Source organism: Ruditapes philippinarum, unplaced genomic scaffold (genome assembly GCF_026571515.1).
Source record: "Ruditapes philippinarum isolate M1 unplaced genomic scaffold, ASM2657151v2 ctg4402_1_1_1_1, whole genome shotgun sequence".
NCBI lineage: Eukaryota > Metazoa > Mollusca > Bivalvia > Venerida > Veneridae > Ruditapes > Ruditapes philippinarum.
In genome coordinates, this window is record NW_026862654.1 from 92,801 (window position 1) to 108,580 (window position 15,780).

General features: G+C 32.9%; 1 protein-coding gene and 1 non-coding gene across 2 annotated transcripts; one reads left to right on the plus strand and one right to left on the minus strand.

Annotated features, from left to right (window-relative positions):
- Positions 1-303: 303 nt before the first annotated feature.
- On the minus strand, positions 304-375 carry Trnae-cuc (transfer RNA glutamic acid (anticodon CUC)). Its single transcript has one exon. It is a non-coding gene; the product is annotated as a tRNA-Glu (tRNA).
- A 59-nt stretch (positions 376-434) lies between these two features.
- Positions 435-14,821, plus strand: LOC132719746 (tRNA (cytosine(38)-C(5))-methyltransferase-like). The gene is made up of 9 exons (XM_060703596.1): positions 435-549; positions 2,717-2,826; positions 3,546-3,694; positions 5,031-5,142; positions 5,819-5,926; positions 7,662-8,269; positions 9,794-9,851; positions 10,735-10,891; positions 14,580-14,821. Exons 1-9 carry the CDS (start codon positions 438-440, stop codon positions 14,690-14,692), a joined length of 1,527 nt encoding a protein of 508 aa, XP_060559579.1. The 5' UTR covers positions 435-437; the 3' UTR covers positions 14,693-14,821.
- The last annotated feature ends 959 nt before the right edge of the window (positions 14,822-15,780 follow it).

Below are 15,780 nucleotides of genomic sequence, written 5' to 3' on the forward strand. Positions count from 1 at the left end.
CCAGTGATATGAATCGACACTTAGATCGACCTGGAACATAATATTATATACATTAATTATATATCATGTCCCAGCGTCGACCAATTTATTGTAAATATACATAAGTACATTTCAACAATCAAAGAAGAACAGGGTTTTTCAAATTTGAATGACCCTGGTAACAACATATTATCGAAATATATGTAGACCTCATCAAAATTCAATTGTATTAAAGTTATCATTATTGCAGTAAAATTTGGTATGAAACTATTTCTAATTTATAAATGCGATTATTTGTAGAGCAACATGAAATAAAAAAAAATCTTCCCAAGCGGGGAATCGAACCCCGGCCGCCGCGGTGAGAGCGCGGAATCCTAACCACTAGACCACTTGGGATATAAATAATGAACGAAGCAGTAAATATATAAAGTAATATGACGTATTTGACAAAGGCGCATATGGGACATGACCGAACAATCCCGATTGAAACCAAAATGGCTGCGCCCATATCACGTATTAAAGTTTTAGAACTTTACAGTGGTATTGGGGGTATGCACTTTGCGCTTTGTGGTAATATACAATATTTCTGATATATCTTCATACTTATTTATTTGAACAGTCTTTTTTGAATGGGTAAACTAGTTGATCGGTTATGATTCGACCCACTGACGATTCGCCCTTCACCACATTCGCCAACTCACCCCTTTAGTGCCTACTTCATAGAGCTTGACTTCAAATGGCATTTAAGTTGTTTACTTTCTTTTATTAAGAATGCTTATTTTAACAGATTGAGAATACTTTTAATATGAAAAATATGGCAAAGACTAATATGAAATTAGGCAAAGCCTATGAACGGGGAAGTCGTTAAAAAATTCCTTTCATTCTTTCCGTTTTAAAGGTGTCATTCGGTATTACATGCACCGCTTCCGTTTTCACTCGGAACACTCGACGATTATTATTTATCCGAAAAGTTGAGATTTGTTCCGTTATCGGAATACCCCGCCTATTATCATTGAGTTACATTGTAAATGGCGGCGCCCGACTAGAACTGACACTGAAAATTTCATTGATAGGTATAGAATTCTATATATTTTTTAATTGTTTTTTATTTGATTTTCTTTTAAATATACACGTGTAGTCTATAGCCGGGCAAGCCAAAGCCCGGACCCGCTTCGCGGGCCCGGTCTTTGACTTCCCCGTATAAACAGGATGTCGGTTAAAATAATTGTTTACTTTACATTTTCTGTTTTAAAAGTGTTAATTCATGCAGACCTTCCATTTTTACTCGAAACACCTTAACAATTAATATGAAAAAGGCAACGCCTTGAAGAGAGCATGATTTTCTTTTACCGTGAAATAGTATAAAATAATCGTTAATTTTTATTTTACATTTTCAGTTTTAAAATTGTCATTCGGTATTTTATACACTGCTTCCGTTTATTCTGGTTCCCTGTCCTATTATGGTTCCCATATAAGTGCGCAGGACACCAGTCTACGCTTCTGTTTTCAATCAGAATACCTCGGTTTTTATCGTTATCTTGTAATTCGAAAAGTTGCGATGTGTCAATTCAGTACTTCGGACGAAAGTTTTCAAAACCATCACTATCTAGCAGGTACTCGCGTTACCGTAAAGCTCGCTTTGTGAGCAGGCCCTTCGGGCCAGCTCTTTGAGCTCGCTAATATTGAGCTTAATAGTTGCGATTGTTACGTTATCGGAATACCCCGCCTATTATCATTTAGTTTCATTGAAAAATTATCACGGCGCCCAGCAAAATATGACAGTGAAACTATGTCAGATACAAAAAATTTCTCTGATAGGTTTAGAAATGTATATAATATTTTTTAATTGTTTTTAATTTGATTTCCTTTTAAATATACATGTGTAGTCCCAGCTGGGCAAACCAAAGCCTGGGCCCATACTAAAGTGCTCTAACATACCTTTTATTGTGACATAATTTAATAAACTCTTTTAGTTTTAGTACAGGTTCTGTAAGTCTTAGTCTTCCCCTTAATTTTCAAGCAAGTTAATGTCAGAGCATTTGAACAAAGTCATGGCCCCTGAATATCCCAAAATTATTGAACTTTAGTTGAATCTTTCTTTTTTTCCCGTTATTTTGATATTAATGAATACAAATTTATGGTCTTTATATTTGAACAAAACACTTGACAGTTGCACTTTGAACAACACCTGCAGGAGTTCAAACTGAATGAGATCTTCAACATGAAGAACTGGGTTTTAAATTGCATCAATATTCTAAATTGTATTTCAATATTGTATTGATCATTGAATTTCTATGATATATCGATATCCCAATATTCAATGACAGCCATATAAGAGTGGCATATATTTTTGCTGACTTATCTTCCTGAAGATAAGTACTTATTACTAAATACAAAACCATTCGAAAGGTCAGCTGGCACATCTGTTCTGTCTGTACATTGTCTGCAGTGTTTGTTATTCAATTTCAGTCTGTTTCTATTATGAAAATAACACCCAAAAGATGATCAGCGGCTTTATCCCAAATGAACGATGGACAATTTGGTTTAAGATATTTAGTGTGGCAAGGAATAAAAATGATGGTTTTAATAATTTGATACTGATTTTGATACTAACCCTCAGTTTTTTGGGGGTTTTTTGTTGTTTTTATAAACATTTACAAATTCAAAGAATCACAAGCCCTTACACAGGTAAAGCATGGTATTATAATGATTTAAAATTACTTTTTTATGTTTGCAGAAAGTGGTAAAGAGTTTAAAGTGGTAATGGCTATGGATGTGAACACAAATGCCAATCTTGTATATAGACATAATTTCCCCAATGTAGACATTAATGCTAGTGCAATAGAGGTATATATGCTTCATGGTCATTTTTGTATTGTTTATTATGTAAATATCTATGTTCCAAGTTATGAGTGTTAAGTGTTATGAGTGTGCATTATTGTTTTAGTTATAACATAATTTAAACTTGCTGTTTCTCTCAGTTTAAAGAGGGCAGTACCTGCAGAAGGGAATCTAAAGTTTTATGATAGCTTTGGAGTAAACATTCCCCCACCTGGTCCCTCTAATGATGACTTTATAATTCTTTTCAATGGATATAAGATGAGCCATGAGCATTTCTTGTTCTAACTTTGTTCCCCGCTTTTTTGAAGAAAAAGGTAGATATAGAATGGGCTCCATCCGTCTGTCTGTCCGTCACACATTTTTGTCCAGTCCATTATCACTGAGCCATTTATCAAAGGAATTTGAAATAACTTGACATAAATTTTTATTATGATAAGACAATGTGTCATGCACAACGCCCAGACCCCTACCTCTAAGGTCAAAGTTGCACTTTGTGATTAAAGGTCAACATTGTTGGAGGGTATTATGTTTTGTCCGGTTCATATCTTTCTCATCCATCAAGGTATAAATTTTGAGCTTCATGTAAAACTTACCTTAGGCAGGGACGTTGGTAACTCTGCTACAAATTCTTATTATTCTGAGGATTGTTTTACTTATCTAGATGCATACTGCTTTAAACATACTGAGATAATATTACACATTACGTTTATTTTGTTTAATTGCAGACTCTTACTAAACAAAAGTTTGATAGCCTTGGCATTGACATGATTTTGATGAGCCCTCCCTGCCAACCGTTCACACGTGTAGGAAAACAGCAAGACACAAAAGACGTACGGACCAGATCATTTCTACATATTTTGGAGCTACTTAAAAAGTAAGACTGTTCATTTAAATTTCAGGAAAGTCCAGCATTGTAATAATCATAATTTATTGTTCTTTAAAATAAAACTGAAGAAAGTTTAACATTACTTAGCAAAAAGGTAAAAATAATTATAGCCGGAATCAGGTTTGCATGAAATAAGATCAAATAGGCAATGTATGAGTGATTGTCTCTAAAGTTCCTGAGTAATGTTTATGAAAGGTATGAGATTATATCCAGAACTTGGCATATGTGGGTTTTTCCAAACTAATTCTTGAGTTCATACAAACTTTTACTGATATAGCTTCACAGCTCACCACCCTTCACAATATAATGATCAATAAGCTGCACTTATTATAATTATTGATATGTTCAATTTCTTAAACATGAAGGGCGATAATCACTTGATGTTTGTATTTATTTGTTTTCTGCTTTTTATGTTCATTTAAACTCATTTTAGTTCTTGGCAATGGATATATTTAATGGGCTTCCCTGTTTCACTCACCAGTAATTACTAGTTTCTCCACAAGTAAATGGTTACTTATTTCACATCTTATCTGAAATCAGCTGTAAGAGACAAATGACCTTTAGACTTAATATCAGATATCAGTTGTTCAGGAAGATATTATACCTAAGTGCCCAAGGATCAATATCTGGAAAAAGTGATCCCTCTGAAGCATTAAAAACAGCAAAAAATACAAACCAGCAACCTGGGAAAATCTGATGCTCTCCCTTTTGAGCTAAGTGGCCATGACAATTGTGACCCTGGGTAAAACCTGTTTAGGCAACCCGTTGTTCCTTTGAGCAAGAAACTTTGGTGTTCAAAACTTTAGCTCCAAACCCCAATTAACTAAATAATTTGTATAAACTAAACCAGACATATCATATGATGAGGTCATGTAAGGAAATAATTAAATTTTTTAAATTCTTATTTTGTTAGATGATGAAGTATCCTTTTGATATTACAATTTTATCATGTTTTTGATATGTGGAAAAATTTCATTTTTATCACATACCGAATTTATAAACTCTGAAAAAGGGTTGGGCAGGCCGTGCATATATTTTGTGACTCATTTGGTTTTAAAACAAAAAACAAAACCCCGCTTAATTAGGCTCACATATAGGCCGTCAATGAAAATGATTCTTAAATTTAAAAATTTTAACTTAAAAATTTAATTTTGGGTATGTGTAAATAGAAATTATTTGGTGCGGGTTCTTTTTGAATTTTGAACTTGTCGAATAAAAGAATATTTTTCTCGCCAGAGGCTCGCATAATATAATTTTTTTCAACTCATTCAATAAATTCAGTATTGCACCTACTTTCATGTAATATCCTCTATATAATTGACAGGTCAGACAAATGCCCATCGTACATACTTGTGGAGAATGTGAAAGGATTTGAAAGCTCTGAATCCAGGATGAGGCTGATACAGACCCTCACTCAGTGCAACTATAAATTTCAGGTAAATTCGGGATTTTATTTTTAAAGTGTTTAAAGTAGGGAATCAAGCTGGACAAGTATACCACATTGTTTGTAAATGTATACCACCAAGTCTTGTGATAGTGAAAGGTCATAAATATACACTTTCTCCGAAATAAAGAATATTTTGGGTTTCCTAGCTGATCTGGAAGTACAAACAAAATTGTACAAGTATAACTTTGAAAATAAACACAACAGATTTTGCTACTCTATTGTTAACAGCAGTGCACCATCAAGTTATAACAATAAAAGTTTGTTTGTACTGGGGGGGGGGTTAGTTTAGAAAAGCCCATATATACTGAGTTACTGTTTCTGTTAGAAATTATTATATATCTGACTAGAATAATAAATTGTCAAAAGGGGGAATAGTGATAATTTTTAAGATGGACATTGGATCATATGTATGCATTTTATGATTTGGTACTTTTTGATAAAGTGTTGGCAAACATTTTCTCATTAATTTGATGTCCTGCATTGATATAATGATACAGTTGCTGATCTGGGAACAAAGTCTTTACTTGTACACAAATCTAAGAATAATATTTGCCAACATTCGCAACTTCTTTATTGAAAAATATTATTTGAAAATTGGCATATTATTTGTTAACCATTCAGTTGTATGTTTATTTCCATTTGAAAATTTATGCTTTCACTTTCAGGAATTTTTGTTAACACCGTTGCAGTTTGGAATACCTAATTCAAGGTTAAGGTACTTCCTTATAGCAAAGAAGAAGCCATTACAGTTTTGTTTTGAGCCAACAGAAGAAGTAGGTATATTTTTTCCTTTTTTAGCTAAATTTTTCAAACAATGGAGAGAGCCATTATACCAGCGTCACACTTTGGTTAAGTTTTTGCATGCAAGTTGGTATCTCCAAAACTACTAAAGGGAATGGGTTGAAACTTCTCATAGTAGTTTAAGGGAATAATAGGAGTTACTGTTCAAGGCCCATAACTCAAACATAGTTTTTGACAGAGTCATGGCCCTTTTTGAACTTTAAATTCTACACAATCTAGGCACTTGTGTTACAATCATGCACGGGGAAAAGTCTGCCATACTGTCCCACTGGCAGCTCTTGTTTGTCTAGATTAGATTGATGTCACATCATAACTGTAACAAGAATGTAATGTTTTTTAACTGTTTTATAGGACTTAAAGAGGGACAACCCTGCTGTTATACTTGCCTGGATTTTCTTTATTTGAAAGTACCCTTAATAGAAATCAGATGTTCTGTTCAACAGATTTACTAGTAAATTCTACCAACATTTGGTGATCCTTTACCAAGTCTGCTTTCATTTTCTGCTTTACTTTTATATACATAAAATAATAAACAACTGACCAAGAGAAACAATAGAAAAAAAATTATTTTCCCAGCCTGTCCACAGTTAAACATAGTCTTCACTATTTTACTGTAGCTGTTTATCTTTCTGTCTGTGTATTATACTTATGTGTTGTTAATCTTTCTGTCTATCCTATGTTTTAAACCCTAGATTGAAATTTAAAAAATGTAAGGAAATTTTTCTGTTTCTGAATACTGTATTACGATAGGATAGAAAAGAAGGCAATTAAATATATGTAGGAACATTAATGTATTAAATGACCTTCTTACAGCATGAGTAGTTATTAGCCAATCACAATGTAGATTCATATTCACTGTCAAATCAACTTTCGTTGTTTGTCTTTATGTCTGCCCATTGTTTTACTGTCTATTGTATGTTTGACTTTCTGTGAATCCAGTTTACTAGTGCTGTTTGTCTTTATGTCTGTCTGTTGTTCTATTGTTGTTTGTCTTTATGTCTATCTGTTGATCTATTGTTGTTTGTCTTTATGTCTGTCTGTTGATCAATTGTTGCTTGTATTTATGTCTGTCTGTTGTTCTATTGTTGTTTGTCTTTATTATGCATGCCTGTTGTTCTATTGTTGTTTGTCTTTCTTTCTGTCTGTTGTTCTATTGTTGTCTGTCTATCTGTTGTTCTATTGTTGTCTGTCTTTATGTCTGTTGTTCTACTGTTGTTTGTCTTTATGTCTGTCTGTTGATTTATTGTTGTTTGTCTTTATGTCTGTCTTTTGATCTATTATTGTTTGTCTTTATGTCTGTCTGTTTATCTATTGTTGTTTGTCTTTATGTCTGTCTGTTGTTCTATTGTTGTTTGTCTTTATGCATGTCTGTTGTTCTATTGTTGTTTGTCTTTATTTCTGTCTGTTGTTCTATTGTTTTCTGTCTTTATGTCTGTCTGTTGTTCTATTGTTGTTTGTCTTTATGTATGTCTGTTGATCTAGTGTTTGTATTTATGCCTGTCTGTTGTTCTGTTGTTGTTTCTCTTTATATCTGTCTGTTGTTCTATTGTTGTTTGTCTTTATCTCTTCTTATTAAACTGTTACTGTTTGTCTTTGAGTCTCTCCAGTGTTCAATTGTATTTTTTGTCTTTATGTCTGTCTATTTTACTATTTTCATTATGTCTTTATGTCTGTCCATTGAACTGTTGTTTCGGCTTCTTTTTTCAGATAAAAGATAAGCTACCTAATTGTCCAAATGATTGGCTAACATACAAGTTAAAGTCTGAATCATTGAGACTGTCAACAGATTCTGAAAATAATTGCTGCCCATGTAGAAGGAAAGCTGAAAACAGTACTGTGCAAACTGAGACTGGTTCTACAGGTCAAAATTCTTGCAAGAGAGTAAATGCAGACTGTGGTACAAATTTTATCAATAAACGTCATAAACAAGAATTAGGTAGTAATATTTCAAGTGAAGAAGAAAAGAAAGATAATTTTCAGAGTGATGATTCTGACAAATGTATTACACCAAAAGGTGAATCTGAAGGACATGTAACAGATAGGAAAACTTTGGACCAAGAAACAAAAGAGACAAAAACCTTTTCAACTGATAATTTAGACTGTCTGCAAAATTATGGAAAAAACTTGCGTCAGTTAATGACAGACGACCAGGCTGATTACGTGCCTTGTTTAGACCTGTATAATTTTCTAGAAGATAGATATTTTACACAAAACTTGTTTGAGGAATATCAACTTTTAGAGAAAGATTTGAAAAGATTCATGTCGATGGATATAGTAAACCCGTGTTCACAGAAGACATGCTGTTTTACAAAGAGGTATGATTGATTGGTTATCTTAAGTCTTAAATTATCATTTAAACCTGGAATAGTCTGTCACTACCCTAGGTGTCAGTGTTGGCAATGGTGTTACTGTAACAAGTGTTTATGTTGTGCCTCTACTATAAACTTACTTGTCATGTCTGCATGACTACCTGCCAGTTTTGGCATTGATATTACTGTAACATGTGGTTAATATTTTGCATGTTATTTCATGTGTCATGAATTCATTTGTCATGTCTTGTGTCTTCATGTGTCATATTACTTCATTTGTCATATTACTTCATGTGTCATGTTACTTCATGTGTCATTACTTCATTTGTCATGTCTTGTGTCTTCATGTGTCACATTACTTCATGTGTCATATTACTTCATGTGTCGTGTTACTTCATGTTTCTTCATGTGTCATGTCTTTGTGTGTCATGTCTCATTAACCACTGAACATATTCTGTCATAATTGTTGTCACTGATCAAGACATGTAGACAGGTTTTACTTGATTTCTCATTTGTGTACATGAACAAAGAAAACTCTTATATAATGTTTTGCTTGCTTTCTCACCACAAACATTGAACATTTTCACATCATGAAACTTTACATTTCTTAATATTATACTTAAAATGCATGATTTCCAAGAAAGACCCAAAACTCTAGCATGTATTCAGCATGATCTAATTGTCAATGATCAACATATACATTTGAGTATTATATATGTAATTATATATTTGAGTATTATATATGTATAATTATAAATGAAATATTGAGAAATACTGATGAAATGAAATGCATTTTCATTTCTGTATTTTCACTGTAAAAAAAAATAATTTTTAACTGCAGTGAAACACACTGTATTTTCCATATTTTCACTGGTGTCTTGCCAGACTTCTTTCTTCTAAATTCAGCCAATACTTTATTTAAAGGGGAAGCCTTTCAAATTGAAATGTCAAAAAAAAGAGAAGAAAAATGTACTAGTATATGATAAACAGAAAATTCAAGGTTTTTCTATAAATACAGGATTTATTTTCATCTTGTGGTATGAAAATTATCATATTTCTTGTGGCTACTCATGAAATGTTTATTTTCATACCTCTTAATAAAAATAATGCTGTCTTTATAGAAAGAAAGACTTGAATATCCTCTATGTATAAAATTTTACTGTTTCTGTCAGCTCTTTGAAACTTTATAATTCCTACAAGTCTATTGTTACACTATCAAGCACTTAGTGACGACAGCTCTATAATTTAAACTCAGGTTAAAATGAGCCGCGTTAAAATGAGCCGCGTCATGGCAAAACCAACATAGTGTGTTTGCGACCAGCATGGATCCAGACCAGCCTGCGCATCCGTGAGCCTGATCAGGGTCCAAGCTGTTCGCTTACAAACCCTATTACAAGATGAGAAACTGATAGTGAACATCATGGATCCTGATCAGACTGTGCGGATGTGGAGGCTGGTCTGGATCCATGCTGGTGGCAAACCCATTATGTTGGTTTTGTCATGACGCGGCTCATTAATTCTTTTATTCAGGTATGGACACTATATTGATGGGGCAGGCTCCTTAATTATGATGACTTCAGATACACAGGTAATTAAAGCATTAATAATTAATTAATATAAAATATATTATATACAGCCAAGTCAAAACTGTCATTAAAACTACTTTTTTTGTAAATCTTTTTAAGAGAATATTTCAAAAAGTTACATGTATCAGGGTCAATATTGTAATTAGCCTTTTCAGGGTTCTTGTTCATTATTATAAAAACACAGCTCCCTTGGTTAAGTGGCTAAGGATGCTGGTTTTGAACCTCATGCCCCTCACCACTTTGGGTTTGAATCTTTCCAGGGACTTTCGACTTTTTTGTGTGAGGAAGCTTGCTAGGAAGTTGGTTTCACTTACAAATGAACCATGCACAAGTTTGTTTGTTTTGTTTTGTTTTTCAACCAATACTTGCATATGGCAATTCATTTGAAATGATATGCAATTTGCATTATGAGTATAAAGCCTCTCTAAGCTCTAAAACTTGCAACATTAGATTCTATTTGGAGTGAGGCAACATAGCTCAAGTATTTGTCATTAGACCAGAGATAAGGCGAGCCAGTGAAAGTACTAGCAATTAAAGACAGTCATTCTGGCAAAATAAAGTGATTAGATGATTCCATTATATAGAAACACTTTGTAATATATCAAGTCAATACAGATATCATTTTAGTGCTAATTATTTTTTGTCTTGGCTCCCCATCAGTGGACAATTATTTTTGTCTTGGTACCTCATATGTGGACAGCTTTTACTGTTGCTTACATATCTTCAATCAATAAATCACTTTTTGGAATAACCGCTTCATTTTGACATACAGATATATGACCTTGACCTCTAAATGACCTTAACTCAAGGTTCAAGTTTCCAAAAAAAAAAAAAAAAATTCACATAACATTTTTTTTTGCGTAATTCAATTTTTTGTTTCTTCAGGATATACACAAAGCATCAGCCTTAAAAGAGAGAACAATCTTGGAGCAAAATAAAGACCAGTGGAAGGAGACAGAATACCAAGTGTTGAGAAATCTCAAACTAAGATATTTCACACCAAGGGAAATAGGGAATATATTATGTTTTCCAGCGTGGTTTGGTAAGATAATCTTGTTATTTACAGTTGATACATTTACATGTGTACATCATATGCATTTAAATGAGATACTGAATTCAGTATTGAAATATTAAGGTGAGATATAAGTGATACTGTTAAAAATCAAGTGAGTTATAGAATTATTTTTCCTCTTATAAACATTGAAATATACATGTATAGCAAAGAAGATTGTACAGTGAATAAAGATCTTCTTGACTTTCTATTGAATATACAATAAGATCTTTATGCGTAATACACAATGGAAAAATATCTTCATGATGTGATTAAAATACACAATGGAAAAAGAGATATTCATGTAGAGTGCACATTGGATACAGTTCTTTATGATGACATGGAAAATACATAATGGATGAAAATCTTCATGACTTCATGTAAAATACATAACATGGATGAAAAACTTCATATAAAGTACACAATGGATGAAGAACTGCTTGTAAAATACACAATGGATGAAAAACTTTATGTAGGGTACAAAATGGATGAAAAGCTTCAAGTAGAATACACAATGAATAAAGATCTTCATATAGAATACACAATGGATGATGAACTCAATGTAGATTACACAATGGACAAAGAACTTCATGTCATCTTGGAGAATACATAGTGGATAAAGATCTTCATACAGAATACACAATGGATGATGAACTCAATGTAGATAACACAATGGACAAAGAACTTCATGACATCTTGGAGAATACATAGTGGATAAAGATCTTCATGTAGAATACTCAATGTATAAAAAAAAACTTCATGTAGAAATTAGAATACACAATGGATGAAGAACTTAATGTAGAATACACAATGGATGAAGAACTTAATGTAGAATACACAATGGATGAAGAACTTAATGTAGAATACACAATGGATGAAGAACTCCATGTAGAATACACAATGGATTAAGAACTCCATGTAGAATACACAATGGGTAAAGAACTTCATGTAGAATACACAATGGATGAAGAACTTAATGTAGAATACACGATGGACAAAGAACAAATGACACCCTGGAGAATAAATAGATAAACAGATAAAAATCTTCATGGATAATTCACAATGGATCAAAAACTAAAGAACTTTATGTAATCATGGAGAGTACACATTGGATAAAGAACTTCATGTAATATACACAATGGATGAAGATTTCATGAAGAATACAAAATGGTAGAAGGATTTCATGTAGAATACAAAATTGATGAAGAACTTCATGTAGAATTCACAATGGATGAAGAACTACATGTAGAATACACAATGGATAAAGGACTTAATGTAGAATACACAATGGATGAAGAACTGCATGTAGAATACACAATGGACAAAGAACTTCATGACATCATGGAGAATACACATTGGATAAAGATCTTCATGGAGAATACAAAATGAATAAAATGTCTTCATAATGTCATGTAGAATGCACAATGGATTAAAATCTTGAGAATAAATTTATAAATTTCAGTTTTATATTAACAAGAACAGACATTTGTGATGTAGCCAGTTTTGGTTCAGAGAAGTTATAATATTTGACAGAGTTATAGAACTGAAAATCATATTTGACTTATCATACATGCAATGTAATTGTTGGTTAGAAATGGAATTCTAGTATTTAACTATGATAGTTCTTATTCAATCTTAACAGACTTTGGAAGATTCTCTGAGTATTACAGCTGTCACGTACAGGACCTTACTTCATATAGAACCAGTTACTTTTTATTTTACAAACTAACTGCATAGTTTCTTTGTATACAAAAGAATTTTGATCATCCCTTGTAAAAATCAATGACTTCATTGTAAAGCATGTAACCTTTATAAATAGAAACTCAATGCTGTATTATATAACCATGTACTTTACATGGATAACCATGTACTTTACATGGCAGTGATACTTTTAATACAACACATTATCATATCCTATAACAAGACGCATATATTTTTTTATAAATTGTACATAATATTTTTTAAAAATGAATAAATGTAAAGTACATAAAACATATCATGACTATAATTTAGTTTGAACAATGGAAGTTCACAGTGTTATGACAAATAATATTTTTCCATTGTTTTACATAAACAGTTTTATTTCAGATGAAAACAAGGAAATAAGTAGGAAAAATACTTTTTATCATGCCAAAGCTAGGTTCTGGGATATATTTTTATGCTCCCCGAAAAATTTCGGGGGAGCATATAGTCGGCGCCTTGTCCATCTGTCCGTCTGTCCGTCCGTCCGTCTGTCCGTCCGTCCGTCTGTCCGTCTGTCCGTCCGTTGTCTTGTCCGGAGCATAACTTGAAAACCCTTGGAGATAATTTGTTGAAACTTCATACAGTGGTAGAGGGCATCGAGGGGGAGTGCAGTGTCAAAGAACCATAACTCTATTTTGCCCGGTTTTTAAATTATCACCCCATTTAGAAAAATCTTGTCCGAGACATAACTCTAAAACTATAACAGATAGCAACATGAAACGTTGTAGGTAAACAGACCTCAATTGGTAAATGTGCAGTGCACAAGAACCATAACTCTTTTTTTCTAATTTTGGAGTTATTGCCCTTTGTTAATTTTAACACTTTGAACTTTGTCCAGAACATAACTTAAAAACCCTTGGAGATAATTTGTGTAAACTTCATACAGTGGAAGAGGGCATTGAGGGGGAGTGCAGTGTCAAAGAAACCATAACTCTACTTTGCCCAGTTTTTGAATTATCTCCCCTTTATAGAAAAATCTTGTCCGGGGCATAATTCTAAAACTATAAGAGATATCAACATGAATTTTTGTAGGTGAATAGATCTCAATGCGTAGATGTGCAGTGCATAAAGACAATAACTCTTTTATCCTAATTTGGAGTTATTGCCCTTTGTTTATTTTAATACTTTGAACTTTGTCCGGAACATAACTAGAAAACTCTTGGAGATAATTTGTTGAAACTTCATACAGTGGTAGAGGGCATCGAGGGGGAGTGCAGTGTCAAAGAACCATAACTCTATTTTGCCCAGATTTTGAATTATCTCCCTTGTAGAAAAATCTTGTCTGGGGCATAACTCTAAAACTATAAGAGATATCAACATGAAACTTTGTAGGTGAATAGATCTCAATGGATAGATGTGCAGTGCAAAAGAACCATGACTCTGTTAAGCCTTATTTTTGAATAATCTCCCCTTTTAGAAAAATCTTGTCCAGGACATAGCTGTAAAACTATAAGAGATATCAACATGAAACTTTGTAGGTAGATAAATCTCAATGGGTAGATGTGCAGTGCACAAGAACCAAACTCTACCTTGCCTAATTCTGGAGTTATTGCCCTTTGTTTATTTTTACTTTTTGAATTGTCCAGGACATAACTCAAAATCATAAGAGATATCATCAAGAAACTTTGTAAGTTGATAGATCACATTGATTAGAAGTGCAGTGCAAAAAACTGGAACAGCCTTGCCTAATTTTGGAATTATTGCACTTTGAACTTTTTCCACGGACATAACTCTGAAACTACAAGAGGTGTACTTTCCTGTGTCCAAAACCTATTCGGGGAGCATCACCCGGCTCAAACCGGGCTCTTGTTGACCTGAGTTAGAGACTTGGTTAACCTATTTGCCTTGCCATAGTAGTCACTTGATTTAATTTCATTATATGTTCTTGATTATGAAGGTTTTGATCATACTTAAAGGTTCTTTCTCCTTTTTTCAGGTTTCCCAGATCGATTAACAAACAGACAGAAATATATGTTGCTAGGCAACAGCCTGAATGTCCACATGGTGTCTCTACTTATCAAACTTATGACATCACCAAGTGATTTATAAGAAGTTCAATTTTTAGACTTGTAAATTTTTTTTTGTTTTAGCTAAATCATTACAAATGTCAGGGGGTAGCTATAGGAATAGAATATTCTTTATTGGAACTTTCTTGTCAAATGAACTTGAGTGAATTTATAAATAAAATAAATGACATCAGAACAATTTTCAGTTTATTATTTAGAGATGTAAAACTAATGAAACAAAATGGTCAAGTTTCAGCACATTTTCTAATGACTTACTATATGGCTGTTCAATAGCCTTCATCAGGGTCCTTTGATTATAATTACATGTATGTATAAATATATATTAATTTTGATTGGACTGTAAGTCAAAAATACTTTTGTGACTCCTTACAGCTTTATACGTGGAGGAAAACAACATATTCCTTTTTAAAACCTGCATTTTAAGCTTGAATGTTTTGAAGAAAAACGCGAGCTATTATGATCACTGTGTTATTGTCGTAGCCATGAAAATTAAATGTAGCCCTTTATCAACATGAAACTTGGAACACTTGCATAGAGGCATTATTCTGAAAGTATATTTTTTTAGAGTTATGTCCCTTTTTAACTTGGAATTTTTGTCAAAATTGATTATTGATACAGTAGCTTTTACCCTAAACAAAGAGCGTTAAGACTGCATGCAGTGGTCTTATTTCAACCTGGGTTAGAATTTCTAACAACTTGAACAACAGGTAACTTTGTCACAATGAAATAATCCGAGGTTATCAAAGCCATAGCAGTAAGTGGCAGATAATTCAAATTATAGTAGCCCATTGTTATTCTGATCAAGGTAGTCAGTTGTCACTCAACTCATTATAGTAAGTCAACTCATGGTAGTCTTTCAAATAATGGTAGTCATTCAAATAATGATAGTCAGTTTTCATACGTATTACTGTGCGCGTGTTTGTGCGCGCGCAGGTGAACAAAAACAAGCATGTTGCTATCAAATTTCCTGATATTTACATAATCATAATAAACGGTAAAAAATTTTGTGCTTACGAAATGCAGTCAATTTTAATGGAAACTGAAATGAGCTAGAAAGTAAACGTAAAACTTGCATGTAACAGTTATAAATGTAATTTGTTTGTCCAAACC